The sequence below is a fragment of the Rhamphochromis longiceps genome, linkage group LG15 (genome assembly GCF_057381845.1).
Source record: "Rhamphochromis longiceps isolate RC_006_pf linkage group LG15, R_longiceps_female_GT1.1, whole genome shotgun sequence".
Taxonomy (NCBI): domain Eukaryota; kingdom Metazoa; phylum Chordata; class Actinopteri; order Cichliformes; family Cichlidae; genus Rhamphochromis; species Rhamphochromis longiceps.
This window is the reverse complement of record NC_140571.1, coordinates 14,591,466-14,608,776: the sequence shown is the minus strand read 5'-3', so window position 1 is coordinate 14,608,776 and position 17,311 is coordinate 14,591,466. Positions and strand designations below refer to the sequence as shown.

Sequence of the window (17,311 nt, the reverse complement as noted above, 5' to 3'; positions counted from 1 at the left end):
GCAAATCCCTGTCAAATTTGCATCGGTGCACCTTTTGAAATACTACTTCTAAACCCAAGGCAATGAAAATACAATTTGAACTGTGAGGGTCTTAAAAGGACTTGTTCTACACAACAATGTAACTTTATGCTCCAGCTGTCAAAAATGTGGCCACATAGGCAATTTCAAAAGTTGGGTCTTTCCTCCTGTTCCTGACAGATAATACAATCTATAGGTTAGTTGCAAAGTATTTGCTTGTTATTTCCTGAAAATGCAAGGTGAATTCTAATATTGGGGGGGGTTGAGCAGAAAAGTAACAGCTGCAGATGTTAGGCACAAAACATCTGCTAGATACAGTTCATGGTGACTCTTGATGACATTAATATGAGCTGGCAGTGCCTCTGTAATATGGTTAACAATGATTAAAGTTTTTAACCAGCTGACTGTTTGTCTTATGAGTAGACACCCCTCTACACACTAAGCATATCGAGATAAAAGGCTTTTGTCTCGAGCCCATCACGCACTTTGATGGTCGCGAGCAGATTCCTTCTAGAACATCAGACCGTTGGCTGTTATTTGACGTCTAAAACGTAACTGCAAAAGGTAGGTGAGTATTATTGATTTAAACGCACAGTTAAACATGTAGACCCAAATAAATAACAACTCCATAATTGATGTTATTATATTAAAAAAAAAACAAAAAAAACCCAGCACGAACAAATAATAAGTACCTAAAACCTCCGGTTATAAAAACCGAATTCTGCAGTTAGCAGGCACTCCTTTAGCTAAGCTGTCAGTTAAGCAAAGGTGACAAAGAAATGACCATAAACATTTTTTTTAATATCTGTGAAATAAACCAATTTTACTGGTTTGTTAAAAATTAGCCGTTTTTTTCTTTTTTTTCAGTTATCGTGACATATGCAAAGACAAGAACATAAAACAGTGATGTAGCCTACAGAAGGCTATATGCCTTTTAACAGATATTCTCAGCATATAAATAACAATGCGACATACTTCTTAGTTATAAAGGCTCCGTGTAACTCTGCTTACGTTAACTAAGCCATGAACACCTGTGCGACTTGAATTTCACAAGTTAGCAGCACCGTAGCAGGTACACTGACCGCTAGCCACACAGTTTATACTCTTAAATTCATATGCTCTTTGTACACTCTTGGCTAATTAACTGTGAAGTTTACATTGCAAGTTATTAACACAGAGAGCATTGAAAAACGTATAAGTCTTACCTGCATGTTCGGGTTTAAATGTTTTCCTCAGTTGCCTCGTTTCACGTTATGAGCTCCTCTATGGCTTCGCGGGATCCGAAACTGCAGCACTTATTCTGTTCCTGGCATACATGAATCCAGAGTTAACGATATGTGGCGCCTCCTACTGCACGGAGTGTGTGATATCAAGACAGACGTCTTAAGAGCTTAAATTAATGTGATTGGACTTATTTAACTTATCAAAACCTCACCTTTTTTCAAGTTTTTAACACTAACATGCGTAAGATGACCGAGGGCCTACACAAACATCAAGATTATTTTTAATTCACAGGCTCAAGGGAAATATATGAAACATCAATATATAAAACATCAATATGACAAACACAAAAACACGTTTCTGTGTTTGTCATATTTGATTAAATGGACATTATGGTGTCTCATAAAACTGTGTGTGTGTGTGTGTGTTTGTGTGTGTGTGTAATTTCAGAATGGCTTCATCAAAGCATCATCGCAGTACCGGTGAGCCGTACACCAGGCTGCCACCCCTAACAGTCAAAGTGATTTGTCTTAAAGAAACCCCAAAAGTCACTGGCTGGCATTTCTCCGATGGAAGTGCAAGGCCCAAAGCTGTCCACAATAATATAAGTGCGGCAGTATGTGATGGGACAAATGTTTTAAGATTTGTGATATTCGAAAACTTGGCCTCCCAAATTAAAGAGGGTAAAACCTATACCATTAGGAATTTCAAAATTGGCAAATTTGGAACCACACGATCAATGTTTTCAAGTAAGGACACGGCAGTGTACATCATTGCGCCCATCCAGGTCAGTCAGCAGCTGGAGGACGAGGCAAGGCTGCTTCTGGGGCCACCCACCACCTTGATCCCACTGACCAACGTCAGCCAATCACAGATAATGCCATATTTTTCTTTCCGTGTTCAATAAATGTTGTAGTCTGATATCAGACTTGATCTCAATCTTTAATCGCACATTGCTTCTACTCTAATTTCTAAGGGAAGGGCAATCTGATTTTTTTTTTCCATAAATCTTCCCATAATTTAAATCAACATTAATAGAAAGCCTTGCAAGCAAAAGTGAAAACGGTTAAGCACCTTCATTTGCAGCAGGTTCAGTGGCCGGACTTTACGATGCTGAAAACAAGCGGGTATTGGTTGCTTTAAATGCTCCTGCTGTGGAGTCTAATCATTGCTGTTTGGCTAACAGTTGGACTCCAAATGGGCCTGTGGGTGACTATATTCATGATTGGTCTGCATACCATACTTAACATGATGCTGTGCTGCCCTGTTATGTGGCAAACAAAAATGTGTTGTAAACTTTGCTGTAGATTCATCGTAATAAACACTCTTTTTGCAGTTTTGTGTAATCGGCGGAATCCCAATTGGCATTTAATCTAACAATAAATTGGTCAGATAAGCCATGTTTTAAGAAACTGTGCAAAAACTATTTATGTACTTTTGGAATGATTTTAATTAAGTAATTTATTTTTTGTCCAGTCATGCATCCCATCTTATGAATGGTCTTTTTCCAGATTTTAGATGGTATCCATGGTCTGCACCATCATGACCTCACAAAATGTCTTTTTTGGCCATAACTCAAGAATTCATCAGTAATTTATGATGAAATTTCACATAAATGTTTTATTGGATGGAATGAAACGTTGCATTCTGACCGAAGCATTTAAGCACAAGATTATGATTTTATTTATACCAATTAACTGACAGCATACTGTTAAACAAGGAGTCCTCCTAGCTGCTTGTTTTTATCTATGATGTTCCTAAAGACTGATAAGTAAATATCATGGCGTATGATGGATGTGGATATTTGCTGTTTGCTGGTTTGCTTTGGTTTTGGTCACACAAACCAAGCTAAGGTCCGGCTCCTCTTGGCTGCAGGAGAGAGTTCAGTAATGCGGTCGCACTGCTCAGTGCCCTCACAGTTCGAAGACGAGCCGTCACCGGTTTCCTGCCTGCGTTTGGCCCGTCGTTCTGTGGGGGGCGTGCTGCTTGCAGAGCTCTGGGGAGACTGGCTCAGCACCCGATGGGCCGGAGAGCCAGCCTGTTCGGAAGTTCTGCTGCTTGGGGACAACCACTGTTTGATAGTGGGCGGAGTTCTGTGCCGAACAGCTGCAGTTTTAGAGTCCTGTGAGCGGTTGGGTGTAGTGGTGCTGGAAGAAAGGGGCAGGGCGGCTCCACTGGGAGCACAGGCTGCAGGCTGAGGTGAGGCTATGCCACCAAGGCTCACTCTCCTCTGGGGCTTGGCAGGGGTTGTCTCAGCTGGAATGGAAGGCCCTTAACAGCAGAATAAAGTAGTGTGAGTCCAGATGTGATCATGTTTTGTATTTAACTGCAGGACAGCAGTGATTTATGATGAAGCACAAATTCACATGCACATACTGTAAGTGAAACCTCTACGCTTTTATGACTATATGCTAGTTCTTCACAAGAATACATTGTAGGTGAAGCACTTACTTGGGAGAATCTTAGGACGTGCATGGCCTACTAGGTTAGCCTCTCCTAATGAGGACTGCATTTCATCATTTTCTCGGTGAAGTCGCCAGATGCGCACGGTGTGGTCATCGGAACAGGAAGCAATCTGCCAACAGAGCAGAGGGCTTTATACAGAAGCTCATTAAATCGAATAAAGTCAGAGCGCCCCGCATCTTCCAGCAAAGTGCAGCTGGTTCAGGTGCTTCTCGGCTCATTAAAACTCCTCCAATTCACAACAGTGTTCATACTTGTATAACCACTCAAGTCTTACCTTAGTGAAATCTGTCGGACACCATGCAACAGACGTCACTTCCTCACTATGACCTTGAAGCGTCATGGGAGGAAGTTCAGGATTGGAGATCTGAAATGTAACAAAAAAATGTTCAAAAACCTTAAATTCGCAGTTCCTCAACACCAGAAAACCCCCAGAGTGAAAATAAAGCAATTTTTATTACGTCAGGTAAAATATAACCGAGAACGCACCTTCCAAATGTACGTGTGGTTGTCACTCGAGCCGCTGGCCAAAAACTGGTCATCTGGGCTAACGCTGGACTTTACATAAAACGAGGAGTTCTGGTGACCGCTGAAAACTGCCACTGTGGATGAAACATAATTCTTAAAAATGACAAAATATTCACAAAGATCAGAGAACAAACAAGTCTAAGGACAATCAAATAAAAGGATAAAATGTACAGTACTGTGTATATAACAATAAAAAGAGAAATGCTGAACTTTCCTCTAGTTTCTGTACATTTAGTAACACTTTCCTCTTTCGTTTCCATTAAAAAACTGTCATGATGCATTTTGAAATGGTTTCCTGTATTGCAACCTGTCAAACAGCACCTAACCCACTGCTATTCAGAACTTCAGATCAGACTTTAACACGTAACAGTAGAAAACAAAGCATCTATGGCTTTTTATTTGCATCAAGAGGCTTCTGCTGCTGGATGCTTTGCTCCCATAACAAAGCGCATTAGCGCCATCTAGTGATAAATGGGTGACTGGAAAAAAAGACCTATTCTACTCTAGTGCACATACACGCACTGTTGAGCCAGAGCGAGGAGCTTCTTTACCTGGTGTCGTTTTTATTCCGCAGACACTGAACATATAGATGCTGTCGTCTGTGCAGTTACACATCACGTTGGCTCTCGCGGAGTCCAGAGCGAGTCCGGAATATCCTGCAGCACGTCAAAAAGACAGCTGGGTTATTTGTGTGTTATTTGCACATTTCAGGTAAAGGTGATGCTTGGCATGTTAGGGAACTAACCCAGCCGCGTCCGCGTGCAAGAACCTGGATACGGAAATGTCTGCAGGGGTACAGGATCATGACGGTGTGCAGTGTAGTTCTTCCTCAAATCCCACATCTTGATTACTCTGATAAAGGGAATTGAAGGAGACAGAAAATGATCGAGAATGTCTGGTAACGGCTCTTATAAATGTGAAAAAGGTGACAAGAAGCCTTTCTTTTCTTACCCGTCAACAGCTCCCGAAGAGATGAGGGTGTGCTGATCCCTGAACAAAACCACTGTAACGCTCTGCTGGGAGTCCTGCAAATAAGATGGAGTAGCTAAAGATTAGATTTCCATTTGCAGCATCGCTCTTTTCATTCCATTAAACGGCTGATTGTCGAGAAAACTCACCACGCTCGGAGCCATGCCGCGCATGCCGCCCCGTCTCTTCTTCGTTTTAGAGGGAGGGTTGGTCTCTGCTTTGTTGTGAGCTCCGCTGATCTGGTTCACCTGTCTGTAGAAACCATCTGAGGGAAAGATATAAGTTTGATTATTGTTGTGGCATTTTTCATAAATTCAACTAAAGAAACAGGAAAAAATAAGTGTTTTTGCAACAGGCTGCTAGTAACAAAGTGGCTAAAGATATGATTTAAAATTTATTGCTAAATTGTCTATTACTGTTCCGATCAATACCTTTTTTGCTGCACCTCATGTCCCAGATCATAATATTTCCATCTCTGGCTCCAGTAGAAAACACAGCTGCGTGACAAAAGAAAATGTATTAATCACATGATACAACAATATATCATCAATGCACAGCCAACACAATGTTAGCTCAGTAAAAGGTATACCTTTCTCCTCTGGTGCGAATGCAACAGACTTAAGACTGCAGAGGTGGCCCTTGAAGCTGCCTAACAACTCTCCAGACTTCACATCCCAGAGCCTGGCCATCTGGTCACCCGCAGCAGTTACCTGAAGAGATCACAGATGACCAAAGAATAATAAGAAAAGGCTTCAGAGTTTTTAATGGGTTCCAACAAAATAAAGAACAACAAAAAAACCCAAAAATTAGTAATCCCAGGTAAGGCAGATGCAATTACATGAGTCATGCATTTGAGGGTGACGCAAAAAAATCTGACTTTCTGCAATTCTCTGACTAAACAGAATGAATTTGCACTTACTAACTGAGGCTCCCCTGGCATCCAGGCGATATCAAAGACAGCATTCTCATGAGCCAGCCATGCTGCAAGGTTAACACACTTTTAGCCACCAACATTTCAAAATACGTGGCATGACAATTATGAACACAAGTCACAAGAATACCTTTAAGAAGTGGATATTCACGGCTCTCTGTGTTGTAGAGCCTAACAATGCCTTCTTCATTAGCTGCTGCGAGGATGTTCTGCAGGTCCCTGGCTGAAAACAAACAGGAGAAAAGAGACACTGCAGTTAGACAGATTAATGACAACAGGGCCTTGCTCTCTCTGCACTTACAACGATAAGCACAAATGAATTACCAGAGGAGAAAGCTAATCCAAACGGTGGCACAGAGTCGCCAAGGTTCCCATAGGAGATATGTTCATCATGTCGGACGCATCGGTAGCCTTCAAGCAGGGAACTCAGAGGGTACCTGGACCGGGGATCTGCAGGGAGAGCTGAAGAGAATGATGCATGGTCAGAGGAAGGACATCAATGAGACACAGCAGTAAAACTAACAGAAAAAGCATTGCAGATTTAAGAGGACAATCATCAGACCACTTTGAGCTGATATGAAGGCAACTGTAACTCAAATAATCACTTGTTACAATTAAGATATGCAGAAGAGCATCTCTGAGCATGCAACACATTGAACCTTGGAGTCATTGCAGCAGAAGACCACACCAGCTGCCACTCCTGTAGGCCAAGAACAGGATCCTGGGGCTGCTATTCACACGGGATCATTTGTACTTGTGAACCGATCACGTCACGAAAGTCCAAACTAACGGTCCAGAGATTTGACTCATTGTCATTTTTAAAGCCTTCTTAGTAACAAACAAATCACCCCTGGCCTGCTATACTATACCAAAATAAGTAATAGACACCATTAAAAATAAAATAAATGAATAAACAAATAGAAGATTTGCTGGGTTTCATTATAAATGAATCAATGGGCAATTCCTATTTTATTTAACAGGAAAAAAATAGTATGTATTCTTTGAATTACCAGAAGATTTTGAGTTTTTCTTCTTTTGGGACCATTTACTATAATCACCTGTACCACTGATTTCCTTTCCGATCCGATACCAAGTAAAATTCAGGGTGGTATCGGCGATGCTGATCCGATACTCTGTACAAAACTTAAGGTTTCATTGCATTACATAATACAATATATAATTGTATTATGTAATTGTAATAGTAACATAACCATATTGCTTCATAATGATTAGAGGACATCAGACAACTTGTTTGTTTTGCTTAATAATGCAGAATAATCATATAGAAATAAAAAATAAAAAAAACTGACATTGTGCGCTATTTGAGCATGTTGCCTGCCTGCAGCACTAAAGGACTCTGCGAGAGACGTCTGTCTCGCCCTAGCAGCACCTTTCCCTGTCCTCCTCTTCAGTTCGCCTCAACATAAGCTTATCATATTCTGTGATGTGATTTACTCAGAGGTGTTTGACGAGGTCAGTGGTGTTGCCACAACAACGTGTCCACACAGGACTCTGTTTGCGCGCAGCCATTGTTGTGAGTGTGCACGCCAGGGGCTGCGACACATTTATACAGCCGTATTCCGCATATGGCTATGAAAGGCGTAAGAGGAAGTAGTTCCTTCCAAATTAGACGATCCGAATTGTATAGTTTCTTTCCACTGCGTTCATTTTAATGGAAAAACTACAAATTTACCCCAGAGTTCTAAAATATCGATATTATAATATGAGAATCGATTCTAGAACATAAATTGCTGGTATCGGAAGAATCGATATTTCAGTATCGATCCGCACACCACTAATTGTTGGTGTGCCACCAGTTAAGAGTCTGAACAGCCCGACAAAGACATTCACGAAGAAAGTAGAATTAAACGTTAAAGTCCACACTGAAGGCAAAAGAAAAGCAAGTGCAAATGATACTCTAGGAGCCCTCTTGGCAGCATGACTCCTCGAAACATAAAGCAGAGATGTTAGACTGCATTATCTTCCATGTTAGACTAGCTAAAGCCCAGCCATGGCCGTGCAAATAACCCATCCCTGTCTCACCATTCTGCCTCCGTCTGCCCACTCCTCTGTCCACCACTGAGCGGAAAAGCATCCCTGCACTGCAGCACAACTCGATCCAAAGGCTTTTGTATAAAAACGTAACGTTTTCCTCGATGTCAAGCTTCTGCCGGTCCGCTTTCTGTGCCGAAGCTGGGGTACTATTTCCCGCGAAGAGATCGTCCGAGCAGAAGGACTGAATTCCCCGCTAAACTTGCGTTACGCGCAACCATTGGTGGAAACGGCGACTTCCTGGGCAGGAGCGCTTCTGCTTCCGCTTTCTTTGTAAACTTTCCCACCATAACTGGAGAAGGAGACGCCCCTTCAGCATAAATAAATATTTTTAAAACGATTAAACTAATAACTAGTCCCTCTTTGCATAGCACGTTTATCCTGTTAGACAGTTGTTAGTTTAGTAAATACACTTTGGTGTATACAACCACTGCCAAACTGCATGTAGATGGTGCATTTAGTGGTGCAAGTATAATTGGAAGTTGTGTGACAACACACAATTTCAGGTTGTGCGCAGTGTTGAACTAGAAATTGAATATCTGTGACTGCAACAAAAGTTATGAAAATCACACGTAAAAATGTTCTTTTCAACAGAAGCACTAAAGTAACAACTGGCGTTTTATTATGAAAGTCAATCTCCAGACCGGATGTTCTGTCTCTGTATCCTCAGTGTTTTCCTGAATGCCGCCTGAACAGTGAAATGCTAACATCTCATGAGTGTATCTTCTTTTAAGGAGTAAAAACTGCACAGTAATGTCGCTCATTCCTGTCAGTGGCTTGTTATGGCGAACAGGAGCTCGACGCTAACTCCGCTCTCATGGAGCTGGACAAAGGTGTGTTAGCTCGCTGGCTAAAGACTTAGCAAATGGTTCATTGATTGTGTTCAATCCATCTCTGCATTTTCTTGTTTTCAACTTTAGACAGCTCTCACCTCATTGGTTAAGCTGCTGAAAAGTCGACCCCATCTCAGCCAGTCTGCAGTGGAATTCCTGCTCGGCCAGCTCCACTTGTCCTGCGACTCCTCTCGTGTTCTCATGTGTCACGCTCTGGCGGCCATCGCCACCCACCTGCCTGTGCTGGGGGACGGTATGCTGGGGGATCTGGTTGATCTCTACCGGGTGGCCAGTCACTCGTCCACCGATAAGCAGCAGGAGCTTCTGGTGAGAGATGTGCAAGGGTTCACGCATCAGCTGATGTGAGACTAAATGATACATGATGCAGTTTTATTTAGCCTTCATGTTTTAATAGAAGGTAGAGGAACCTCACAGGAGCATCCTGTTAATATTTACCTCCTTGTTTTACTGCCTTTACATATCGCCGATCTCTAGAGTTTCACACTCATCGCCCCCTACTGTCACTGCTGCAGGTTTCCTTGGCAACAGTGATTTTTGTTGCAAGCCAGTCGTCTCTGTCAGCCGAAGTGAAGACTGTCATCAAACAGCAGCTGGAGAACGTTGCTAACGGCTGGACGGTGTATCGCATTGCACGGCAAGCCTCGCGCATGGTGAGATCTTTGGATCAAAACGGTGTTGCAAACAGCCACGAAGTGCCTCGGGTCTCCGGCAAGATGATTATTTTCTTATCGTTCACCTGCAGGGATGCCACGAGTTCTCCAGCGAGCTGTACCAGTGTGTGCGGACTCGTGTGGCCTCGGAGCACTTCTACTTCTGGCTGAGCAGCCTGAAGGAGTTCTCCCAGGCTGAGCAGTGCCTGAGTCACGTGGAAGACGGGGACTACAGCGGAGCCATGAGCGCCATCGCAGAGGCCTTGCGCTCCTACCAAAAGGGCATCGCCTCCCTCACAGTCAGTTAACTGCCAGGCATCTGCTTGTCAAAAAGCATTAATACTGTTTATCTATCACCAGTGACAGGATGCTGAGAGCTGCTGATAGCCAGTGTGGAGAGGGGTGCCATTAGAGCTGATTTCAAAGCAACTCTAACTGCTAATGACGTGACTCACCTAGAATCTCGTTAGATCAACTCAAGCCGCGCCACTATTTAACTGCTGTGTCCTTATTTATCTGATTAATCCCTCCCTGCAGGCTGCCAGCACTCCTCTGAGCCCGCTCACATTCCAGTGCGAGTTCATTAAGCTCCGGATCGACACCCTGCAAGCTTTGTCGCAGCTCATTTGTACCTGCAACAGTCTGAAAACCAGCCCTCCTCCCGCCATCGCAACCACCATCGCCCTCACTTCAGGAAATGAGCTGCAACGCTGTGGCCGCATCTCAATGCAGGTGACATGCTGAACTTTGGCCTGAGAGGAGTGGACTCCCTTTTATTTATTTACTTATTTTGAATTTGTGGTTACAGCATGTCAAAGGTCACTATTTAGGCTTTCTGTTAATGCACCAGCAAACTGGAGCAGATTGTTCATCATGCTGAAGAGGTATTTGCTTTTAATTAGGAGGTAAATTTGATTTAAGGTCAGTGTTCAATATAGTTTTCCCTTTTGGGCCTCCGGGTCAGTAGCTCAGTTTTACTTGGATCTTTTCACTGGACGACAAAAAGCCAGTATAATTATTTTATTTGCCTAGCTTTATCTAGAGGAATAAAAGCATAGTTGTGAAGCTGCGATGCGTTTCTCTTCTCTCCAGATGAAGGTGTGCATGGATGAGTTCAGAAGTCTTGCTGCTCGCTATGCTGACTTACACCAGTCGTCGTTTGATGCAGATTATGCAACCCTTCGCAATGTGGAGTTGTATCCTTAAACGCACATCATCATACTTTTATACTTCTTCCTTCTCTCTTTTTTTTTTCTTTTTTAAATATCATCTCATAACTTATGTCCTTAAGTTTTCTTTAACTGTTTGCCCAGACAACAGCAGAGCTGCTTGCTCGTCTCCCACGTGATTGAAGCTTTGATACTGGACCCACAGGCTGCCAGGTGAGGGCTGCTCTGAGTGTCAACAAATAATTTGATTTGAATGGATCTAGTTTAGATTGTGTTGAGTTTTTCTGTACCGGAGTTACTATAGTTTTGTGTTTTCTTTACTTTTAGTTTCCAGATTTCTTGTTTGAGTTTAGTTTTGTTTCAGCCGTAAAATGCATTATTGTCACCCTGCTGGCCAGCCGGGCAATGTGGATATCCAAGTTTGTGAATGCGATAACTCCAGAACGAGGCAACATAGGAGTCTCAAATTGATACCATAGGCATATCTAGAAAAATCTCGGACAAGTTTGAATCTCAGCGATCAGGTTTTCTGAAAATCTTGTAAATACAGTCATTCGAGAAGGAAGTTGCCTCAGATTTTCAAAACGATACCACAGGTGTATCTTCTAGAATAGTCCAGATCTTCTGTTGTTTGAATATGTTTAGTTTCAGTCCAGTTTTTGACTTTCAGTGGTAGTTTTAGTGTTTTTAGCTATTGTTGCATGGAGGACGTGTGTCAAAGACTAGGTTTATGAAAATCTGCACATATATTACAATGAAAACACCACCACATTAAAGCAGTAGACTCACAGACTGGTAGACCTTCAGAGTATCAGATAACATGTCCATCAGTGCCTCATCAGGCAATTTGTCATCGAATTTTTTTTACTAAACTAACAAATGTGAAACTAAGGATTTTTCCTCTATATTTTGGTTTTATTTTATTAGCTTTCAGCATCACACGTAGAGGTAGCCCTTTATAAGCTGCCCACAGATGTATGACAGTGTAATAAAAGTAAATGCACCTTATTTTATTTGACAAAAGCTCCTCCACTGGACCGTGTACTCGACTGATCTGTAGAGAAAGCGCTTTGCAGCAACAGGTCCCTTCTGTGAATTCCCCCGACATGTCTTCCATCTGTTTCTGTAATGTAGTTTTCAGGAGTACGGCACTGTGGGGTCTGTCCAGACGGAGAGCGAATATGAGCGACGGATGATGTCGGTCTTTAACCACGTGCTGGAGGAAGCGGAGAGCCTCACCAAGAAACACCCTCCTGTCTCACATCTGGTAAGATTAACACTCGGTACTTCATCATCGATGGTCTGGTACTAATGCCACAGACAAAGGAGTTAAAAATCCCAAATTGTGTGGATGAAATTATGTTTCTTTAGTCAGTCCGTGACTGTTATTTGTTAATGTTTTTTAACAAAATCTAAAGTCCGGTTAAAAAAATAAAATAAAAAATTGGAGAACTTTCATATTACAGTAGAGTGAGGGTCATAAAGGACCCCATTCAGTTGCTTTAAGGTTGGGGGAAAAAAATGGAAATGACAAAAATGAAGTGGGAGCAAATGATGAAAATGTGTTGCTTGTTTTTTCAGCACACCAGCTGTCTCTGTGATGCTGTCATAGCTTTGCTGAAGGTGCCGCTGTCTTTCCAGAGATATTTCTTCCAAAAGCTGCAGTCCACCAGCATCAAGGTAACTGTTTTTAGTTGGTTTAAAGAGAAAAGCACAATAATGATATGCATATTCTAAGGCACAGTCACCACAGGCTGTCTTCCCCCAAGCTAGCTGCTTATTGGACTTGGATAATAAGATTGATATCGCTTAGGAGTAGATATGTAGCTAATACAGGGAGACGGCAGGCTCAGCTCAGGACAAAGACTGGAGACGAGGTAAAATCTGCCTGCCAGCACTTCTAAAGCGCACTAATTCATATATTATGTAAAATCACCTCTCTGTGTTTTTATGGGGATTATGTGCTGGACTGTTTCTTGGCTGGGCTTCTTGGAAAGCAGTGCGTCGAGCCAAGAAATAGTCCAGGAAATAGCCCGCTGTAAGAGGAACGCATGAGACGTTTCCACAGTGTCACTTTAGTATTTTAACGTGTACATCTGTTTTGGCCGATAAGGTGGGTGTTCATCAGAGGAAGGAAGACATTCTTCCTTTGGTACTCTGAAGGTTTATGTGTGTTGTGTTTTTTCCAGCTCGCCCTTTCACCATCCCCGCGAACACCGAGCGAGCCAATCCCAGTGCAGAACACTCAGCAGCTGACCTTGAAGGTGGAGGGTGTGGTGCAGCACGGCTCAACTCCGGGACTCTTCAGAAAGATCCAGTCAGTCTGTCTTAATGTTACCTCAGTTCTTCAGAGCAAGACGGGACCTGACTACAAGGTGTGTGGCCTCAGTCAAAGTTTTTTTATGTACTTAGTTTGTATTGACACTTAAACAACTTAGACGTCACAAATCTTATTTTCATTGCCACTTTTACAATTGTTGCGACAGAGTACAATGCTAAACACAGATTTGTAAACTCTCTCTTTGTTGTTTAAATATCATAAAAATAGGTCTCCATGTCCTCATAAAGAGCATGTTATTGGTTCTAAAAGACGAATTTCCCAGTCACTATCCAGCCACATATATGTTGCAGGATATAGTTTCCACTATTGTCAATAGTAATAATTACAGATGACTGCAAATGAGTCCCAGTTTAACACAGTCAAGTGGATTTTTGATTTTGTATTTTTAAGTTACACCAGAAACTGAGATTCATCAGAGCAGGCAACTTTTCCCAGGCTTCTAGAGATTGATTTTGATGAGCCCGTGTGATTTGTACAGTGGGGCAAAAAAAGTATTTAGTCAGCCACCGATTGTGCAAGTTCCCCCACCTAAAATGATGACAGAGGTCAGTAATTTGCACCAGAGGTACACTTCAACTGTGAGAGACAGAATGTGAAAAAAAAAAAATCCATGAATCCACATGGTAGGATTTGTAAAGAATTTATTGGTAAATCAGGGTGGAAAATAAGTATTTGGTCAATAACAAAAATACAACTCAATACTTTGTAACATAACCTTTGTTGGCAATAACAGAGGTCAAACGTTTACTATAGGTCTTTACCAGGTTTGCACACACAGTAGCTGGTATTTTGGCCCATTCCTCCATGCAGATCTTCTCGAGAGCAGTGATGTTTTGGGGCTGTCGCCGAGCAACACGGACTTTCAACTCCCGCCACAGATTTTCTATGGGGTTGAGGTCTGGAGACTGGCTAGGCCACTCCAGGACTTTCAAATGCTTCTTACGGAGCCACTCCTTTGTTGCCCGGGCGGTGTGTTTTGGATCACTGTCATGTTGGAAGACCCAGCCTCGTTTCATCTTCAAAGTTCTCACTGATGGAAGGAGGTTTTGGCTCAAAATCTCACGATACATGGCCCCATTCGTTCTGTCCTTAACACGGATCAGTCGTCCTGTCCCCTTGGCAGAAAAACAGCCCCATAGCATGATGTTTCCACCCCCATGCTTCACAGTAGGTATGGTGTTCTTGGGATGCAACTCAGTATTCTTCTTCCTCCAAACACGACGAGTTGAGTTTATACCAAAAAGTTCTACTTTGGTTTCATCTGACCACATGACATTCTCCCAATCCTCTGCTGTATCATCCATGTGCTCTCTGGCAAACTTCAGACGGGCCTGGACATGCACTGGCTTCAGCAGCGGAACACGTCTGGCACTGCGGGATTTGATTCCCTGCCGTTGTAGTGTGTTACTGATGGTGACCTTTGTTACTTTGGTCCCAGCTCTCTGCAGGTCATTCACCAGGTCCCCCCGTGTGGTTCTGGGATCTTTGCTCACCGTTCTCATGATCATTTTGACCCCACGGGATGAGATCTTGCGTGGAGCCCCAGATCGAGGGAGATTATCAGTGGTCTTGTACGTCTTCCATTTTCTGATGATTGCTCCCACAGTTGATTTTTTCACACCAAGCTGCTTGTCTATTGTAGATTCACTCTTCCCAGTCTGGTGCAGGTCTACAATACTTTTCCTGGTGTCCTTCGAAAGCTCTTTGGTCTTGGCCATGGCGGAGTTTGGAGTCTGACTGTTTGAGGCTGTGGACAGGTGTCTTTTATACAGATGATGAGTTCAAACAGGTGCCATTCATACAGGTAACGAGTGGGGGACAGAAAAGCTTCTTACAGAAGACGTTACAGGTCTGTGAGAGCCAGAGATTTTCCTTGTTTGAGGTGACCAAATACTTATTTTCCACCCTGATTTACGAATAAATTCTTTACAAATCCTACCATGTGAATTCATGGATTTTTTTTTCACATTCTGTCTCTCACAGTTGAAGTGTACCTCTGGTGCAAATTACTGACCTCTGTCATCATTTTAAGTGGGGGAACTTGCACAATCGGTGGCTGACTAAATACTTTTTTGCCCCACTGTAGCTACAGCTTCCTGTTTCTTGTTCTGCAGCTGCAGCCCATTTGCTTCACTGTTGTGCAGTCAGAGATGCTCTTCTGCATGCAAGTCCGACCCCTGACACCTTGCTGCGTATATCCCTGCTCTCTCCTCGCCTCTTTCCTGTCTACTCTGCACTACCCGACTTTCAAATAAAGGCGAAAAGCCCAAAAATACACCTTAACTTTTGATGCTCTGATGCTCAGTTCGCACTCAGAGGTTGTCTTGATGACGTCTGCATGCCTAAATGCATCGAGATGATGCTATCTGGTTGGCTGATTGGATGTTTTCATTACTGAGCAGCAGAACGTGTATCTAACAAAGCAGCTTAATAGACATTAGCGTTGCTGTGAGTAATGAGCTTGTGATTTCTCTGAGGTGCTGTCTAGTTCACTATGTTTAAGAAAGGTCAGAGATCTTCTCAGCTGATCTCTAAAACTGGACAACTCACTACAACATAGTTTAGATGGATTAAATGACACAGATTAGACCAGTTTGACCAGTATAAACGTTTTAAACAGTTTTTTTCCCATTTCAGATTCCACTAGATACTAAAACAAATGAGATCAAGCAGCGTGTGGAGCCCCACAACGACTACTTCAGCACCCAGTTCCTGCTGAATTTCTCCATCCTGGGCACCCACACCGTCACCGTGGAGGCCTCTGTGGTGGATGAGAGCGGCATAGAGTGGAAGACGGGGCCCAAGACGACGGTGTCAGTAAAGTCTCTGGAGGACCCGTACTCCCAGCAACTCCGTCACCAGCTGCAGCAGGGCGGAGCTCAGCCCGCGCCACAGAGGAGCACATACACTCGCTTCTAGTAGCGCTTACAGTTTGACCTTCTGCACTTGACCTTGTAGAAATTAAATATGTACATATTTTTTAATGATTAAAATACCAAATTGATTTAAATAATAACTTAGTGTGTTTTTTGTTTTTTTTGAACACTTTATTTTTTTAACTCATCTATTTTATCTATGCTCATCTATGCTCATCTTTATATCTTTTGCTGTCTGGATAACATGAAAATGCCTAATTTAATGCAGCTTTTTAATTTTTCACATATTCTCAAATAGGATTTCTTGCGTGCAGTAGCCTCTCTGGGATAGTTTAATGCTAAACGTCCTTGGATTTAGCGTCCTACATACATGCAGTTGCACAGACAGCCAACAGGGGGCAGCCCATAGTAATTAACGGAGCATCTTCATTTGAAGACCATTACAATCTGTGCTGTCAGCCTCATATTTATCTAAATGACTGGTCTATAACATCATATTTAACACTTTCTTGATAGTTTAGCGTTTTAAATTTTTACCCCTCAGTTGACTTTCCTGTTATGTTCATCAGCATTTAAGCACCTAAAAGTGAGCTATAATTATTTTAAACTTTTATAATGTTATTAATTTTGCGCTCACAGCGTTCCTAAAATACCATAACGCTGTTTCTATCCTAGAGAAGAAAAGGCAAAGCCTGTTAAAAAATAATAATTATAAAATATCCACAACCAAATGTGAGCTTAAAAACTAACTGGAAATGTGCCGAGATGACTTCAGATGTAGTCATAAGATTTTTTAAATTTATTATTTATTTTTGTGGTCGTAGACTGAAACCAACCATCAGCACTTCGGAGTCTGCGCACTCAGACTACTGGCAGGCGTCAGATGATCAAGCGAGAAGCTCTTAAAAAACAACAACATCCGCTTTTGGTTTTCAAAATCAAAGTGTCTCGATGACCTCATTGTGCAATAGAAATTCAAATTAGTTTCTAGTTCACATTGAACTAGTGTGGCAATGATTACAATATTATTATCATCATTAGTAGTAGTGGTAGTATTGTAGTATATATAACATTATTCCATAATATAGGTAATATTTTATTGAACTAATAAAAGTATTAAAAACAAAAAACAAGAATAAGTAGAGTATGATCACATGACCAGAGCAATAAACATTTAAGAATACAGTTCATATTATAAGTTCAAGATATTTAATTATGGAGAATTTAAAAAAAAAAGTG

General features: G+C 42.1%; 2 protein-coding genes across 2 annotated transcripts; one reads left to right on the top strand and one right to left on the bottom strand.

Annotated features, from left to right (window-relative positions):
• Window positions 1–2,713: 2,713 nt before the first annotated feature.
• Window positions 2,714–8,405, bottom strand: LOC146652402 (denticleless protein homolog). Its single transcript, XM_085383358.1, has 14 exons — window positions 8,174–8,405; window positions 6,455–6,592; window positions 6,261–6,353; window positions 6,119–6,180; window positions 5,789–5,909; window positions 5,631–5,696; window positions 5,349–5,464; window positions 5,182–5,255; window positions 4,976–5,082; window positions 4,782–4,886; window positions 4,192–4,304; window positions 3,980–4,069; window positions 3,691–3,814; window positions 2,714–3,510 (listed from the first exon to the last, which is right to left on the bottom strand). The coding sequence occupies exons 1-14, from the start codon at window positions 8,223–8,225 to the stop codon at window positions 3,074–3,076; spliced, it is 1,698 nt and encodes a 565-aa protein (XP_085239484.1). The 5' UTR covers window positions 8,226–8,405; the 3' UTR covers window positions 2,714–3,073.
• Window positions 8,406–8,830: 425 nt separating this feature from the next.
• Window positions 8,831–16,212, top strand: LOC146652401 (integrator complex subunit 7-like). The gene is made up of 11 exons (XM_085383357.1): window positions 8,831–9,015; window positions 9,103–9,342; window positions 9,549–9,686; window positions 9,779–9,985; window positions 10,224–10,418; window positions 10,779–10,882; window positions 11,000–11,068; window positions 11,990–12,122; window positions 12,437–12,535; window positions 13,045–13,230; window positions 15,834–16,212. Exons 1-11 carry the CDS (start codon window positions 8,965–8,967, stop codon window positions 16,113–16,115), a joined length of 1,704 nt encoding a protein of 567 aa, XP_085239483.1. The 5' UTR covers window positions 8,831–8,964; the 3' UTR covers window positions 16,116–16,212.
• Window positions 16,213–17,311: the final 1,099 nt, after the last annotated feature.

Excerpts from the sequence above, each read along its gene's own strand:
- LOC146652402 (XM_085383358.1), bottom strand. The coding sequence starts at position 8,225 with ATGCTTTTCCGCTCAGTGGTGGACAGAGGAGTGGGCAGACGGAGGCAG. Across the intron at positions 6,181-6,260 it reads TGAATATCCACTTCTTAAAG|CATGGCTGGCTCATGAGAAT; the intron begins GTATTCTTGTGA and ends TTAACCTTGCAG. Across the intron at positions 5,697-5,788 it reads ATTCGCACCAGAGGAGAAAG|CTGTGTTTTCTACTGGAGCC; the intron begins GTATACCTTTTA and ends TTTGTCACGCAG.
- LOC146652401 (XM_085383357.1), top strand. The coding sequence starts at position 8,965 with ATGGCGAACAGGAGCTCGACGCTAACTCCGCTCTCATGGAGCTGGACA. Across the intron at positions 9,687-9,778 it reads CACGGCAAGCCTCGCGCATG|GGATGCCACGAGTTCTCCAG; the intron begins GTGAGATCTTTG and ends GTTCACCTGCAG. Across the intron at positions 12,536-13,044 it reads TGCAGTCCACCAGCATCAAG|CTCGCCCTTTCACCATCCCC; the intron begins GTAACTGTTTTT and ends TGTTTTTTCCAG.